Source organism: Taudactylus pleione, unplaced genomic scaffold (genome assembly GCF_031769625.1).
Source record: "Taudactylus pleione unplaced genomic scaffold, aTauple2 ptg000154l, whole genome shotgun sequence".
NCBI lineage: Eukaryota > Metazoa > Chordata > Amphibia > Anura > Myobatrachidae > Taudactylus > Taudactylus pleione.
The window spans coordinates 11,656,691-11,673,191 of NW_028284556.1; the positions used below are offsets into that span (position 1 = coordinate 11,656,691).

The 16,501-nt window shown below is 42.0% G+C and overlaps 1 protein-coding gene across 1 annotated transcript in view; it reads left to right on the plus strand.

Moving 5' to 3' along the window:
• The window catches only part of ADGRG6 (adhesion G protein-coupled receptor G6), a 193,380-nt gene that overhangs the window by 95,555 nt on the left and 81,324 nt on the right, over positions 1-16,501 (plus strand). The window contains exons 5-7 of the mRNA XM_088474375.1: positions 976-1,044; positions 11,097-11,489; positions 14,406-14,474. Coding sequence (XP_088330501.1) covers positions 976-1,044; positions 11,097-11,489; positions 14,406-14,474 — 531 coding nt within the window. The remainder of the gene's footprint in view (positions 1-975; positions 1,045-11,096; positions 11,490-14,405; positions 14,475-16,501) is intronic.

Sequence of the window (16,501 nt, forward strand, 5' to 3'; positions counted from 1 at the left end):
GCGACGCGCCCCCCCACTGGTCGTTGATTGCTCATCGCCTGTACTTTCAGGGAAACCTGATGATATTGTCAGGTTCTGCAAGTACAGGGATGAGGGAGGGTGACGTCACTGAACGATATATCGTTCAGTGTGGGTGCTCAATGTCGTTAAGGTCATTGAGCACACCACTGCCGGGGACACACTACACAATATCGCTCATGGAGCGAATCGTGTAGTGGATATGCGCCTTAACGCTGCTCCTCACCTCTATGGAAGAAATTCAAGTGTGTTGCGCACTGGCGGTCACTAGATGGCACCCGATAGAGCAATTCAATTATTGCTCCATTTGGGGGCACATAGCCGGCGCTGACATTTCTACTCGCAGCCCCCCGAGCTGGCAAGCAGAAATTACCGAAAAGTGACTTGTTTGAGCACTAAAACAGACTTTTCGTGGCCGCAACAAGGTCCCGTCACTTTGACGGGCTGCTAACTAGACAACATAATAATTTATGACATGAAACAAATATATGTTCTGTTTACATTTGTTTAATTAAATATCAATATGCTCTCAAATAATTATGTAGTCTAGATGCCATCATAATTAGTTTCTATGATAAATGTGTAAAGCTTAATCATATACAGCTACAGTAACTGCATTTTTCAACCACAGTCTATATGACAGTTAGGGGCTTTTGGTACCTTTATCTCTCCCTTCACTTTATCTTTCTCCAAGACTGAGAGGTCTATTTACTAAGCAGTGTTAGGAGACAGAGTGAAAAGTGATAAGAAAGTGATAAGGTGCCAGCCAAGCAGCTCCTAACTGTCATTTTTCAAACACAGCCTGTGAGATGGCAGTTTGGAGCTGATTGGCTGGCACCTTATCACTTTCTTATCACTTTTCACTGTCTCCTAACACTGATTAGTAAATAGACCCCTTAGTATATATCCCCCTAAGTCTAAAGACACAGTATATTTATATATTTTTTTCCCTTGTAGGTACCTCTTTGCCAACTACTGCTTCAACCGAGCCAACTACCTGTGAGAAGCTGGCAGGTGTCTGTCAAGGTACTGTAGTAATATACCATGTTACCAAGTTTGATCTATTTATACTATTATGTATGTTTTTTGTGTAGATAGAAAATGTTTAGTATGTTTAACTACAGTGAAAACAGGACCAAAATTGCATAGCAACAAACATGTCATAAAACATTTATTATAGGTCTGTGATGTTTATTTGTTGACACATTATAATGCATTTTAATTTTTATTTTATGTCAGATTGTGTTAAACAACAATAACATAATTAATATTTCTATATGGGGTTTGGTGGCAGAATATTGTTTTATGAGGTGCATAAAGGATAGATATGATATACTGAGTAACTGCAGAACTAATTTATATTGCATTCTAAGTGTACTTTAAAGCACTACTGGTCACTGATCATTATTACATAAGTGTACCCCTCAGGACTGTATGAATAATCTTCCGTTGTATAAACTCAGAATGCCAGTGTGATAATGGCTTGATGTTAATCTATGAAGTACTGTATGCTGTAGGCTCTGTGGGCCTGATTCAGAGATTTGCGCAAGGCTGACATTTACGCAGATTGAGCGATTTTTAGCTATTGCGCATGCGTGAAAAACTTACTTTGCACACGTAAAAAGGATCCACTCGCGAAGTGAGTGACAGTCAGCATTTGGGGAGGTAAAAGGGGGCTGCTGTAGAAACGTAGCAGTGCATAAATTGGCCATTGTAATCTCCTTCGCAGCATGAGAGCTGTCAGCGTGTCAGGAAAGACGCTGTCTTCAAGACAGGTCAGACTTTACTCAGAAGCTGCGTTTAAGCCCGATGTGCGTTAATGTTCCCGATGTTTTCACTGTTGCACGATGTTAGATGGATATGAGAAGGCAGCAGTAGGCTTACCTATGCTCAGGTATGCTTTGGAAGACATTAGCATACTTTATAGCATAAATCTCTGAATAAGACCCTGTGTATGCTTCCTGCTAACACTTTGTTTTCAGAATAACAGTGACAAATAGAGGAAAGCACTTTCTGCTGGGCTGCAGGTAGTTAGATCACAAACCTAAAGGCACCACTGATGAGGTTCTCATCTTAGCTTCTGGCTCCAGACTCTTCCCACCACCAACAGCTCTCTGGATTGGGAATAATCACCAACATCCCTTTCTGCAATTGCTGTAGTGTGGTGACTAACAGTGTGAGAATGGTAAGGCCTGGAGAGACAGAGGAAGTAACTTGGACAGACGAGGGCTAAGGGAAGCATAGAATTTACTGCCACCGCTATGGGGACTGGAGGAGTGGGGTCCCAACAATACGGGACCATCTGTTCTGGATTCCCACTCTGCACTTCTCATCACAAAGGGGCCAGGCGATGCCATGTTCTACCCTTGGAAACTGCCCTGGCAGCTGAAGATTGCAGTAAATGTCTCTGAAACTACGTGTAAGCCCACTGAGGTGCACATGTGAACAAAGTTATGGGCGTTTGGTCTACAAAGAATGCAGCAGTGCCCCCAAGTCAGGGTGACACCTGCAATACTGCGTGACCACATCTCTTTCAGCCAGCGATGCTGCATATACTGAAAGCCCTTGTATTTACAACAATGTTTGGTCACACCACCACATTGTTGTCCACTCAACCTAGTACCGAGTTCCGATAGATCTCTTGGTGGCCCTGACTCCTTGTTGCCCAATGTACAAGCTAATCCATGTAGATGCAGTTCAAATTGAATAGGTCTATACATGCATACATTTGTTTTTATATTTTTATTGGGCTACCAGAGAGCCTTCTCCCACGAAGCAAAGCTGTTAGGTTTGTAACATTCAGCAGCAGTCAAAACATACAGGGCAAAAAAGTTTAGGGCAATACCAGATGGAATCATCTGCACAATTACAAAAATGCAGCACAATGGAATTATGACCTTTCATACCGATTTGCTTTAAGACCTTTTTCTTTCCTCGCCCATTATTTGATGTCACCAGGGTTATGTTTTATTATTACAGCTGTTGTACTGCAGACAGACTATTGCTGCCTGGTGGATATTTGTTGTAATGGAATGTTTTCTTTGTCAAAGTAATTGTTGTAGGTGAGATAAAAAGAAACCTGTATTTTGACAGCAAGACAAATACAATTTATCTCAATAACTGTAGCTGGGAAGGGCAGGCTCAAACATTCTGAGCTTCTTTTTTCATTATTACTAGTACTATCGTCACTGGTTTAGCCTCACAATCGCATCATTCTTTTGTTATATGTATTTATTGTTAGCAAAAGCTTGTATCGGGGTTGGAACCTATTGGCTATTCACTTGATGGCACTCAGGATAGGCAATGGTGCTGCAGCATCTTTTGGTCAATAGTTGCTCTGTTTACTTACATTCAAGTGTCCAACATTGACCTCCCCTTCCCTCAACTACAAGAGAAAGCGCTAGCTACACACCGCATGTCAAACACCACTATCTATTGTCTATATATCTACAGTGTGTAAGGAGCAAGAAACCAGAAGTTAAAATGAAATGAAGATAGTATGAGTGAGTCATACATTCACTTCTCCTATATGTAGGTAAACACTTAGCACACAGAGAAATTCCAGTTCTGCATAATGGTGCTTACTCACACAGACCAAGGACAATTTTTTTTCCTGTATCAGTTTTTGTTAGACTAGAACATTTTCATGAATGAGGCAAAGTATATTTTTCTGAGAGTACTTCAAGAACAAAGATTTTTTGCTGTTTAAAATTCATAGCAATACAGAGCCTGATTCAGAGTGGTATACAAACCCGATGGTTTATGTGCAACTCCGACTGTTCCAGATCGGCTCATATGCAGGATCTAATCTGCGCAGGTGCCGATCAGTGTCTGCGACGATGGTTGCAGTGTCCCCTAAAACACAGCATGATTGACTTGTTGTGGCCATTTGGGGTCAGGAAAGTGGAATCAGAATGTATTACCGCCGGCCGCACGGTTCAAATCCTGACGTTGGAAGCCCAGCAGGGGTGAAGATCCCGGCAGAGGATTTAGGTAAGTAATGCTAATCCTACCGCCCCTAACCCTAACCCTCCCTTAGGGGTGCCTAACCCTAACCTCCCCCCCCTAGTGCCTAACCTTAACCCACCTGCTAAGTGCCTAAACCTATCCCCCATCCCTGCAGCCTAACCCTAAGTCTCCCGGGGGGTGCCTAACCATAACCTCCCCCCGGGGGTGAATAACCCTAACCCCCCCTTTCCCTAGCCTAACCCTAACCCTCCCAGGGGGGTGCCTAGGCCTAAGTCCCCCCGGCAGCCCTGAAACCTAACCCTCCACCCCCCCGCGGTTGTCCGCGCAGGGCTTACTTTCATTCGGTATGCCGGGCGTTGGGCTCCCGGCATAGGTCTATTGCAGGTGTCGGGATTTCCATGCCTGTCATTAGTACCCTGCTGGATTTGCCAGTCGGGATGCCGGCGGTCAGCACTTAGACCGTCAGCTTCCTGACTGCATCCCTAGGAACGGGGCTTCACTAGTCCCGGCAGCGTGAATTTCACAGCCATCAGCCATCCTGAATAACCTACTGTGCATACATTTTTGCCCAAACATGTGCTAAGAATCTTATTTATACTCCATGTTAATGTTGCTTTTTTCCTGCAAGGCACTACAAGTCTCAGCCTGGTAGCACCTCTTATTGGGGTAGATGTACAGTATGAAGCAGTGAAAAGAGTGGAGAAGAGTGTCAGTGGAGAAGTTGCCTATAGCAACCAATCAGCTTCTACCTTTCATTTTAGAGAATGTACTTGATAAATGCTACCTTAAAGCTGATTGGTTGCCATGGGGAACTTCTTCACTGGCACACATCTCCACTCTTTTCACTGCTTCATACATCTCCCCCATTATGTTTAAAAGTAGAGTGATGTGATGCCAGGAAATGTGTACATCATGGAGAACTCAAACACTCCCAGTATGGTAAGTTTTAGTACACTATCATAGGCTTTCATTCAGAGCCGTACGCTCTGAGCAGAGCGCACGCTCTGAATGAGGGCCGGGCTCCATGAAAATGGAGCGTCCTCCTGGACGCTCGTATAGCTGTGGGTCACCACCCACAGCTATACGAGCGTGCATTTTGATGGCCGCGATGGTGGTGACCATCGCGACCATCGAAATTGCGAGCCGGAGCCTGCGTTTGAGGTTTTCAAACGCAAGCTCCGGAGTGATTTTGGCTCTATCAGAGCCAAAATCACTCCCACTGACATCACTAGTGATGTCAGTGGGCCGGCTTTTGACGGGAGGCGTTCCCGTGGGAACGCCCCCGTCAGGGAGGCACGCCCCCAGAACGCCTACCAAAGGGGGTGTGCTGTCAATCAACATTGACAGCACGCCCCCTTTGATCGGACACAACAAGCGAAGGACTTTCCTTCGCTCGTCGCGTCTGGCGCATGCACACGACGGAGCTCCCTCCGTCGTGCGCATGCTCAGTCCATAACATCGACCCACTTGCGAGCGGACAGCCGCTCGCGAGTGGGTCTGAATCAGGCCCATAGATCTCAAAGGACAGGTGAAATTACAATGCAAAACATTTTTCAATTTGGGAGTTATAATTTGTTATGGTGAGAGACAGCTAAAGAGTGGATCCAGTAGTAAAAGTGAGCGTTACAGTAAAGGCCGTCATACATGGTGCGATATGCATCTTGTGTTGCGACAGACGATCCGATGGCCGACATATCGGGCGGTCCCCACACACTGAGCGATCAGGTGGCCACCCGCCCGATATGCTGGTACCCCCCTCCCCCACCAGCATAGCGCTGCATGGGATAGTACATCGCTCCCCCAGATCAACTGAAAGTTCTGGAGGAGCAATGTACGATCCCACGGGAGCGTGCACTGGCCGATATCATACCCACACATGGAACGATATAGCAGCGACATCGTTCCAATTCTGTCGGATCGGCTGCTACTGTATATCGCACCGTGTATGAGGGCCCTAAGTAGATGAGATTGCCTTCAGATAAGTGTCACCTCACTATAAACAGGGTGATTATGTTATTATATGCAGAATATACTGTACAAATCAGATTGAATACATTAATAACATAGTTTACATAAGAATCATCATGCATGCAAAAAAGTATTAATAAGTCAGTTATAATCTAAAATCAAATACCATAAGACTGTACGTCAGAACATGAAAGAACATACAAATATTTGCATTGAGATAATCTGTTACCACCAAAAATGTGGAAAGCTGACAGACTTCCGTAGTACCTCACACATATGTAGCCATGTGTTGTATGTAGACAGTGTACTGAACCTGCTCTTTGAGAATAGGATAATATTTACACAGCACTTCATCCTGGTTTCCTCATATAACAATTACCAACTATAATGACAGCTACTGTAAATACAACTCCTTCTTTGTCCTCACTGACTACTGTAATTCAATCAGTTTTGCTGCTCCATTAACCATTGGAACATACCGGATAACAACATTGATAAACATATAATGGGAACGGAATTGTCTATTGGGGATGGAGATATGGGCGTTAATTTCCATAGTTTATGTAGAACACACACGTCAAATAGGTTTGGTATTGAACGTATGCGCTTATCTGGACTTCCAGCACATTTCATAGTCCCCTGTTAGGGGCTGATGCACAGGGAGCATTTGTGTTCATGCAGCTCTATAAGGGGTGACAATTTGTGTCTGAGTGGCGGGATAAGAGAGGGAATGAGCAGGTACAAGCAGGGGCTCCCGGGTGAGGGGGGGGGGCAAGCACAGGATTTCCAGTGGGTGGTTTCTAAAAGCAAGTATTGCGGCAGTACTTGCACCCCCACAATTCCGGTCCTGTTATGGCCGTCGTTATTATTTGAATATATTTTTTTAAATGTGACAGTTTTAAGATGTTTGTTATATTTTTTAAATAAATTCAATCTGCATTATCAGGAGGCTTTTATAGTAGTGGTGGGCGTGACCCTGTGATACAGATGAGCTGAGAGAATGGGTGAGTAAGAAAGGGACAGAAATACATACATAGAAGGGGGGTGGGTGACTGGAAATTCCTCTTGTATCTCTTATCTCTGTCTTATTCCATTCCAGTCTGGAATGGGATAAGACAGAGATAAGAGACATACAATGAGGAGATATATAGTATGTGTGCATACATATAAAGTGGTGGTGGGGGGGGGCGCGGGGCAGAGGCACACATGGGGAGACAGAGGAAGAGATTTATCTAAAGCAAACCTACCATCATTGATAACAAGGAAGTAGGACAAATCATCTCTTTCAGTCTACACCAGGCATGTCAAACTCACGCCCGCATGTGGCTCTATCACATACTTTTGTGGCCTATCTTAACTATTCTAGTAAAAGTGCAATGTGGCCCGACGGGCGAGTTCCTGCTGGCCGGCTGCCGCGAACAGAGCTCACCTCCGATCAGGCAGCATTCACCGTTCTGCACATGCGCACTATGGTAGAGGCAGGGAAAATGTCCTCTGTGCATATCCTGCTGCCTTAGCTTTCCGACTGTATACAATCGGGAAACCGGCTGCCTTAATACCGGCAGCTGGCTTCCCGACCGTCATATCCCGGCGAGGGTGAAATCCCGGGCGTCTATATGTAGACGCCTGTCATTTCCCCGACGCCGGGAGACAGGCGCCCAGCATCCCGATCGAAGGGATGCCTGGCACCGCGAGCGGACAGCCGCAGGGTGGGGAGGGTTAGGTTTAGGGCACCCGGGGGGGCTTAGAGTTAGGCACCCCCCAGGGGACTTAGGTTTAGGCAGCGGGGAAGGGGGGGTTAGGGTTAAGCACTTAGAGGGGGGGATTAGGGTTAGGCACTTGGGGGGGAGGTTAGGGTTAGGCACCCCTAAGGAGGGTTAGGGTTAAGGGGTTAGGTTAGTTTATACTTACCTTGTGGACGATCGGGATTTCCAGCACTGTCGGGCTTCCGCTGCCATGCTCTGCTGATCTGTCGGGCTGCCGCTGCCGGGAATTGAACTGCCGGCCATGCGGCAACCGGGATTCCATACCGATTCCTTTACGACTCCCCCCTTCAGTACTCAGGAGCACTGAAGACGTCTGCACCATCAGTGTGTGCCAGCTGCACGCGAAGAGCAGATATATGAGGGGGAATATATCTGATATATGAGATGGATTAACACAGCTTCAAGCTCACACTGATATGTGGTATTATATAGGGTAGAGAGGACCGAACAGTCATATATGAGTGGGAATAATACAGCTCCCAGCTCACACTGAATATATGGTATTATTATTATATAGGGGAGAGGAGACTGTACAGTGATATATGACGGGGAATAATAACACAGCTCTCAGCTCCTACTGAATATGTGATATTAATATTATATAGGGGAGAGAGGACCATACAGTTATATATGATGGGGGGATAATAACACAGCTCTCAGCTCCTACTGAATATGTGGTATTAATATTATATAGGAGAGAACAGTTTCCTGCTAGGTCCAGATTGAAAGACTTTCAACTTGGTTCAGTTTTAAAAGTTATCACATCCAATAAGATTTCTCCTGAAATAGGAAAATTGGTGACAGAAAACAGATGACAAGTTTCAGGAAAAAAACATTAACCTTTTTTGTTGTTTTTTTCTAATAAAAACCTTACAAATTGCATATAATACTTTTTCTTTTTCTTTCGGCCCACACAAGCTTAGACCTTGATTATTTGGCCCAATTGGGATTTTGAGTTTGACATGACTGGTCTACACTGCCCTATTCTGCTGTATACATATCTTCTTCCCAGCTGAATGGAAGCACCTGCTGCCTCACCATTACATTGTAACAGTCTTCGAGCTCATTGAGCAGCAGGTGCTTAGTTAATACCTATCACTGTTTCCATTGCAATGAATGCAGCAGAGGGGACCAGGACACAGTGTCCAAAAGTGCAGTTCACGCAGATGATGTTGGGGGGCTTGATCTGCACTCCTCAAATGGAGGAGCTGTGCACTGCCTACTCTAGGACTGGCATTATTGAGCATGTGGAGCATGCTGCAGTCGACAGCAGGAGGAGGTGATTGCAGTGGGGGGGGGTTCGACATACCCAAATTACCTTGGCCTTGGCTTGTCATAGGGGCCCGGTTCAGCTGTTAAGGAGGGCATTGTCCCCATTTCAGCGCTGCTGTTGGGGACAAATGTCTCCCGTGCGTCCTCCCACATGCGGCCATTGTGAAGTGATCCCGGGAAAAATATTTTTTCCTCTTTCTTTGAGGGGGTGTGGTCATACCTCTCTGGGATTGGTCACGCCCCCCTTCAGTACCTGGGCCCGCGGCAGCTCTTTGCGACCCTGGGTACAAGTAATTGAGAAAAGCTGCAGGTCGGCACAGAGAAGTTTCTATGCCTGTTTAAGCCATGTCATTTGTGAGTGTCTGAGAGCAGGTGCAAATAACAATGATGGTCATGATGACATACACCAGCACTAACAAATCACTTTTATTTGGCTGATGGCACATGCACCACTGACACATATAGTTGAGTTCTTCATTGCATATACTTATATTTTATGTTTTGTGTGTGATTTAGCAAATTTGTATTTTTTCGTACACTATATGAATCGCTATAAGAAGCGAATTGCCGACCACCGGCTTTCCGACAGTGAAATCCCTGCATGGGACTAATGATAGGCGTCTAAATACCGACACCTATCATTAGCCCCATGCCGAAATCCCGACGCCCGGCATACCGAACGTAGGTAAGCCAGGCATCAGAAGGTAATAGCCGCAGGGGGGTGGGTTAGATTTAGGGACTCCCGGGGGGGTCTTAGGGTTAGGCACCCCCCATGGGAGGATTAGGTTCAGGCTAGGGGAAGGGGGTTAGCATCAGGCACCCCCGAGGGGAGGTTAGGTTTAGGCACCCCACCGGGAGGGTTAGGTTTAGGGTGCGGTGAGCGGGGGTTAGGTTTAGGCACCCCTGTGGGGAAGTTAGGGTTAGGCACTAGGGGGAAGGTTAGGGTCAGGCACCCCTTAGGAGAGGGTTAGGGTTAGGGGGGCAGAGGAGTGGGTTAGGGGTCTTACTTACCTCTGTCTGTATCTTCATGTGCCAGCCTTCCAGCATCTGTATTTCAGCCCCTGGGCTTAGATTCGATGGTAATTCATACCGATTCCCTGATGCATTAGGGAGAGTTTATATATTAGAAGCCTAATAGTGCATGTGTATTGCGCATCAAAAATAAATGGTGTATATGATGCATGCCTCACGAAAACCTGGCGCGTATACTGTGATTGCCGACTTGCACACATCTTGCTATAGTTGCTACTGTGTTTATGCCCATGATTGCAGATACTTTTGTTAAGGCATTTTATGCTAATTGCGGCCAACTCTGCTTCAGGATTTTGGAAATGCTACCAAGAAGGGAGTCCAGATTTTTGGGCAGATGAACAAATTTGAAAGTATTCACTGTTCAAAAGTGTAAACGTCACATTAAAGTCCAATGTAAAACCACTTCAATATAAATCAGTCTTTCTCCTAAACTATTGCTTAGTTTATAATTATTTATGAAGTTGATTAAATGACAATTGCTGGTCAACAATGCTGTCCACTCACTTTTCCCAACAATTAAATAAGTGGAAAAAAGACCAGCACTCACATTTAGATGATCAAGTGTTTATTCACAAAGCCATTAATGGTAATTACAGCAGCGGCTGCAGAAACCCTACATCCTTTTCAACTGATGCTTCTCAGTCTTCCTCATGGGCTCATATATATATATATATATATATATATATATATATCTGTGTGATGCATACAGTATTACATGAGATGATGTAACAAAGCAAAATCAAACTCACCATGATATCAAATATGTAGTCTGCACCTTTAATGTAAACTGAGCAATTAATGTTAATAATAACAATCCCTGATATAATTAGAATTGAAAGTGTGGCATGAATTAAAGATTAATTTAAAGCAATATGTACCTAAAAGTGTAACTGAAAAGCTGAAAGCAATTACAATTCATATTGTCTGGTTTTGCAGCTATTCAACTGTAAGCAATTTTATAAATTATATGTACGTACTTTCTCATATCCTGTAATTTAGTATGGCAAATACTTCTTATACGAATATTTTCAATGTAATCATCCTAGTTCACATCTGTCTTGTGTTTATTAGCAGCTACCGTAGTATCTACTGCAACTTCATCATCCACTGTCACTCCATCATCTACTGTAACTCGGTCAACCACTGTTACTCCATCATCTGCTGTAACTCGGTCAACCACTGTAACTCCATCATCTGCTGTAACTTGGTCAACCACTCTAACTTCATCATCTACTGTAATTCCATCAACTACTGTAATTCCATCATCTACTGTAACTCCATCATCTACTGTAACTCCATCAACCACTGTAATTCCATCATCTACTGTAATTCCTTCATCGTCTTCACCTCCTCCTGTAACTTCACCAAATACTGTAGCTCCTTCATCACCTACTGTTCCTGCTTCAACAACCACTTCTATCATCACTAGCATGCCTGATTTTCATACTACCAGTGTCTCATATGGTAAGAAATCATATCTTCCATATAATAAGTGTCTCAGTTTTTCTCACTATGTATGTGTGAAAATAAAGCTATGTAAAAATATACAGATGAAGAAAACAAAATGATCTTAAACAAACAAGTAAAACCACTGTAAATGAAAGTTTATGTCTAGATTGGGTATTTTGGAATATCTGAAAATGTTTGAAAAATTAAACAAACCCTTCACAGACTTGTAAAACCACACGGCGGCCTATTCAATCATACTTCTAGATATTTGTATTCTTTCAGCATTCTCCATGGTGTCAATCACCAGAGACCTGACTGTTGGAGTTCTGGACACGAGGAACTTGTGGTTATGTACTTTGTGAGGATGGGTTAGTTTTATTAACAGAAATAAAAATGTCATTAAGATTGAACAAAACATTTGATCCTAGCAAGCTCAAAATCAGTACTTTCTGATATCCATCTGTATATTTTGCCACTTTCTGATTGTATGCATGTTAAGCATGACAATTGCATACCCCAATATTTGCCTTAAATATAAAGTATGCTAAAGTATGCTATTCCTTTCTGTGCTTTAAATAATACTTTAAAGTTACACTTGCAATCATATGTATTGTGTTTAGTAAAGGACGTGCTTTATTACTATTACATAGCGCAAGACCAAGGTGATCATCTGTGACTGCAGTGCATCAGACTAGCAAATGCCAATGTGAATTGGCATTTTAATATATCCAGTTTTACATATTGACTGTTATTGTGGATTGAGTAAATCATTCAGGTGGAACAGGGTGGGAGATAGGTATTCCTATTATGCAAATACTAGGTACAAGATATGCCTAAAGTCATATTTAAATTAAACCCTGGGATCTTAAGATTTGCTCTGATCATACAATCCATCCCATAGTGAATTTTTAAATTAAAACAGCTGTAAATGAAATAAAATGTCAGTTTACTGTTTATCCTATATTTGGGTTCCTCAGGAGTCTGAACGCAACTCACCTGCAGATTCTTCTGCTTTGCGCCCACTACAAAATATCTGCATATATACACCCACCATATACAGAATTATATGCATTTTGATGGCCGGACTTCTCCCTATCCGTAATCTGAGCACCATCTCATCATCTCATCATCATTGAGCGCTCGCACCAGCCTCCCCTTGGTGCAAATGATATGCCTGGAGACAGACGTTTTCACACTTCTGTCCAACACAGCATAACTTGGTATTTCATTAACACGTTCTCTGAATTTTCCCTATGCGAGAACGCCCCTCTTATGCCACCTAATTTCCTTGATTCTGGACCATATATGCACATATATACAGAAGATACTCTTCAAACTGACTTACATATAACTCAGCATTAGGCCCTTAAGCATACATAGAGTTTATAACATACATAGAGACTATACAAAAGTTAATTGAGATCATGTTGCTGCTGAAAAGTTAGGATAAAAGAAGGAAAATAGATCCTTTAGGCTTTACTTAATCTGTTGGGTAGTATTTTAAAACTTAGTTCGACAAACACAACTTGTATGAAATGAGTGCTTCTTTAAAGGTTATCTGCTAAGTACAATACACAAGTCAATAACCACAATTATTTTCTTAAAGAGAGAAATTAAAAATGTTGAAATTATTTACTCTGTATAGGTTCATGTTTAGTTTATTTTCATCAGTTTTCTTACAGTTGTCTGTGAAGAAGAACTAAACCCCCAAAATAGTTTTATACCACCAGACTGTGAATTGTACTGTCTGATCCTTTTCTTTTATGCCAGAGTAACTATTTTACTCATTCTGAAATTGCTCTCTCCATACTGTCATATATCTGAAACATTTGTTCCACATTTGGAAATAAATTGCCCTGATAACAGCTTTTTATGTTACAGCAGACTTGTTAACCGTGTTTACATATATACGTAGACCTTTGTTGGGGGGTTGGCCTTTTTAAATGTTGGCCCTGGTAAGTCGTTCATTGTAGAGCCATAACACAGCAGGTGACAAGGCTTTTGCAATTAATTTATTGATTAACACCCATTCTCCATCATTAAGATTGTGTCCATCAATGGATAACCCCTCTTCCTCCATCATTAACCCTTTATAAATAATCTGTCCTTCATTCATTATTAAACCCTCATCCTAAGTCAGTCATTATCCCCTCATCATCATCATCTTCCATTAATTACTTTTCATCATCATCATTCTTCATTAGCCCCCTCTCATCATCATTCAAAGCTCTTTCCTGTCACATACACTACTCTGAACCTTCCCCTCCAAGCCCTCAGGTCAAACAATGGTCAAAGTATGAAATAATTCTATTTTCAGGAAATTTACTTCTATGTTTTCTATTCACACTAAGTTTATGTTGACAAATTAGGTATTTTCAAAGATTTTTAGCACCAAATAGCAACATGTATTGACCCAACATCTGATTGGAGACTTTCAGATGCTTCATCAGATGGATACAAATGTTGGGCGGAGTCTGAATCTGACCATCTCTCCGTTCAAGAGACCTTGTTAGACAATTGGGCCAAAAGGATAGAAGTCTCAGATTTGGCCAGAGAAGTGTATGTACAAGTATGGCTAAAGCTGACAGAGATCCTCACACTTGGGACTCGGGCCAAGTGACCAAATAACATTGTGTATGGCCCTTTTATGAGAGATATTTAGAACAGCTCTAGATAAGAATAAATTAAGAGTTTAGAAATATTTTTGAGGGTTTAGTTCTGCTTTAGGAAGTTTGAACCAAATTTTTGACTCCAACATTTGATATATTTGATTTTTTTAACCAATTAATTAATTAATTCATTCATTTTTTAATAAATGAATAATATTTCTATGAAGTCTTGAATGTAAGTTTACTATTTTACTACATATTTAAACTGCATTACCATCCATTCTTTCATTTTTTGTGTGTTTATATTTTATTTTTTCACCAGCTACTGTAACTTCTACTTTACCACCTGCTTTGATCACTACTAACATAACCACATATAGACCAGTACCTGGTAAGAATTTATATTATAATGTTGTTTATTATTTTTGCTCTGGGTTGAGAAAATATAAACATAATAAAAGCTTTTAGTGTTATACATGTTGCATTTCCTGGATTTGTAAGAGAAAATTATTACGTATTTTATGTTTATTACAATATTCAATAATTTAGTGTCTTTAAATAATTTTACACTTTTTTGTTTTGTTGTACTGCAATATACATACAGTATATTGTGGTTCTTCCTATGAAATATGAGTATAAGCACTGTTATTTTTGTAAAATAAGTTTGGGAACCCTTAGGGGGGAGCAATGGTGGGCAGAGCTGTGGGCAATGTGGGTGGAGCTACAGTGGAGGTGGAGTATCAATTGGTGCGCAACCAATTTTTTTTTACAAAAATTTTCAAAGTTTGGCCTGTGAGGGAGGGTGATATTATTACATGTCAATCTATGTTATAAATATATATAACTATATATATATACAGAAATATAGGAAAAAACCCACACAGAAAACCATACTAAATTTATAGGGAAATCTACATCAAACCACAACAGTACATAAAAGAAAAGCAGGATCCTTGTTAGTAGTCCCTCCAGCCCTACTCCCTAATTCAGCCTCACCTGCAGCCCCTTTCTCTCCCTGCTCCACATTTTGTTTTTCTTTTGGTTTATCACCATCTGCTGTTTCTGTACCTTCAGCGTCATATCCCTCCTTCTCCTCGTTGGTTCATTAAGGTTGTATGCAACCACCAAGCATTTTCTGATCATACAGTTTAATACCTAAAACCACATAACAAATGGCTTCATCAATCATCCTCACAGCATTGGTGCTATATATTCAGTTCTGCCCAGAGCCCTGGATGTGTGGAGTTTGTATGGTCTCCCCTTATATGCATAGGTTTCCACCCACAGTCCAAAAAAATGCCTACTGCTAGGTTAAATGGCTTTTAAAAAATGTACCCAAGAGTGTGTGTATTTATCTGGTTATATGGATAATTTAATATTCTCTGTACGGAGCTGTGTAATATGGTGACGCCATGTAAATATATGGTAATAACTAAGTAAATAAATAATTATGTCACATAGAACATTTGAAGTAGCTGCAAAATGTTGAGGTAATCTAGGTTCTTGGCTTTTTTCTCTGCCATTGTCACAGATGTGGATGTTCTGCCTTTCAATTTGCCATTCTGCACCATGGTATTCTGCACTGAGTTTGTAAATTTGAATCTCACAAGCTGGGCTCATGACAGTCCATTTATTCTGCTGTTTGGTGGTATTGGGGTAGGACTAAGCCCACTGGTGTATCTAGCTGGGTGCATGTTGTGCAATGCGCTCTGCCAGATGATTCAAGGAGGCCACCAGCTGTCTTTTTTACTTGTGTGCCTGCACCCAAAGTGACACATCCAAAGCTATCCCTCTGCCTGAAACCTTAAGGGTACTTTCTGGCTAATCAGATGACCATAAAGGGAAGTCATGGCTCATCCATTGACAAACACACTGAAACTTGATGTAATGTTTGAAATGAATACTGTTGATGGTCATTATAGGAGGTGAGTGAGTAATAACAGTGAAGCAATATCTCAAACCAGTGATAGTACTAGTATATACACTAGTGAAATAGATTTTAGTGGAAGCATTACTAATACCTTTTTGAGGCCAAATACCACTAGGAAAATGTATGAAATTTCACGGACTGAGGCAAATATTTAACAGGACTGTTTTAAAAAGTTTGCCCAATTCACATACAATATTCCCTATAGCATCAATAATTACATAATCAATCTCCTTAATCCTACAAACATCAGGCACTTAATTTTGTGCTTTCAGAAATGCTCCTTACTGTATGTGATCAGAAAGTCCCTGAGGGACTTTAAGACCAGTTAAGACCATTTACCGCCTTAACAGCCTGATGTCCTATGCATTTTAGCCATAGCATTCAGTGCCACATTAAAAGTCCATAGTGCCTCCTCTTACCTGACACAGTAGGGGAGAGATGGGGGTTCCAGTGCTCGGTATTGCATTCATTTTCCGTGTCCACTAACA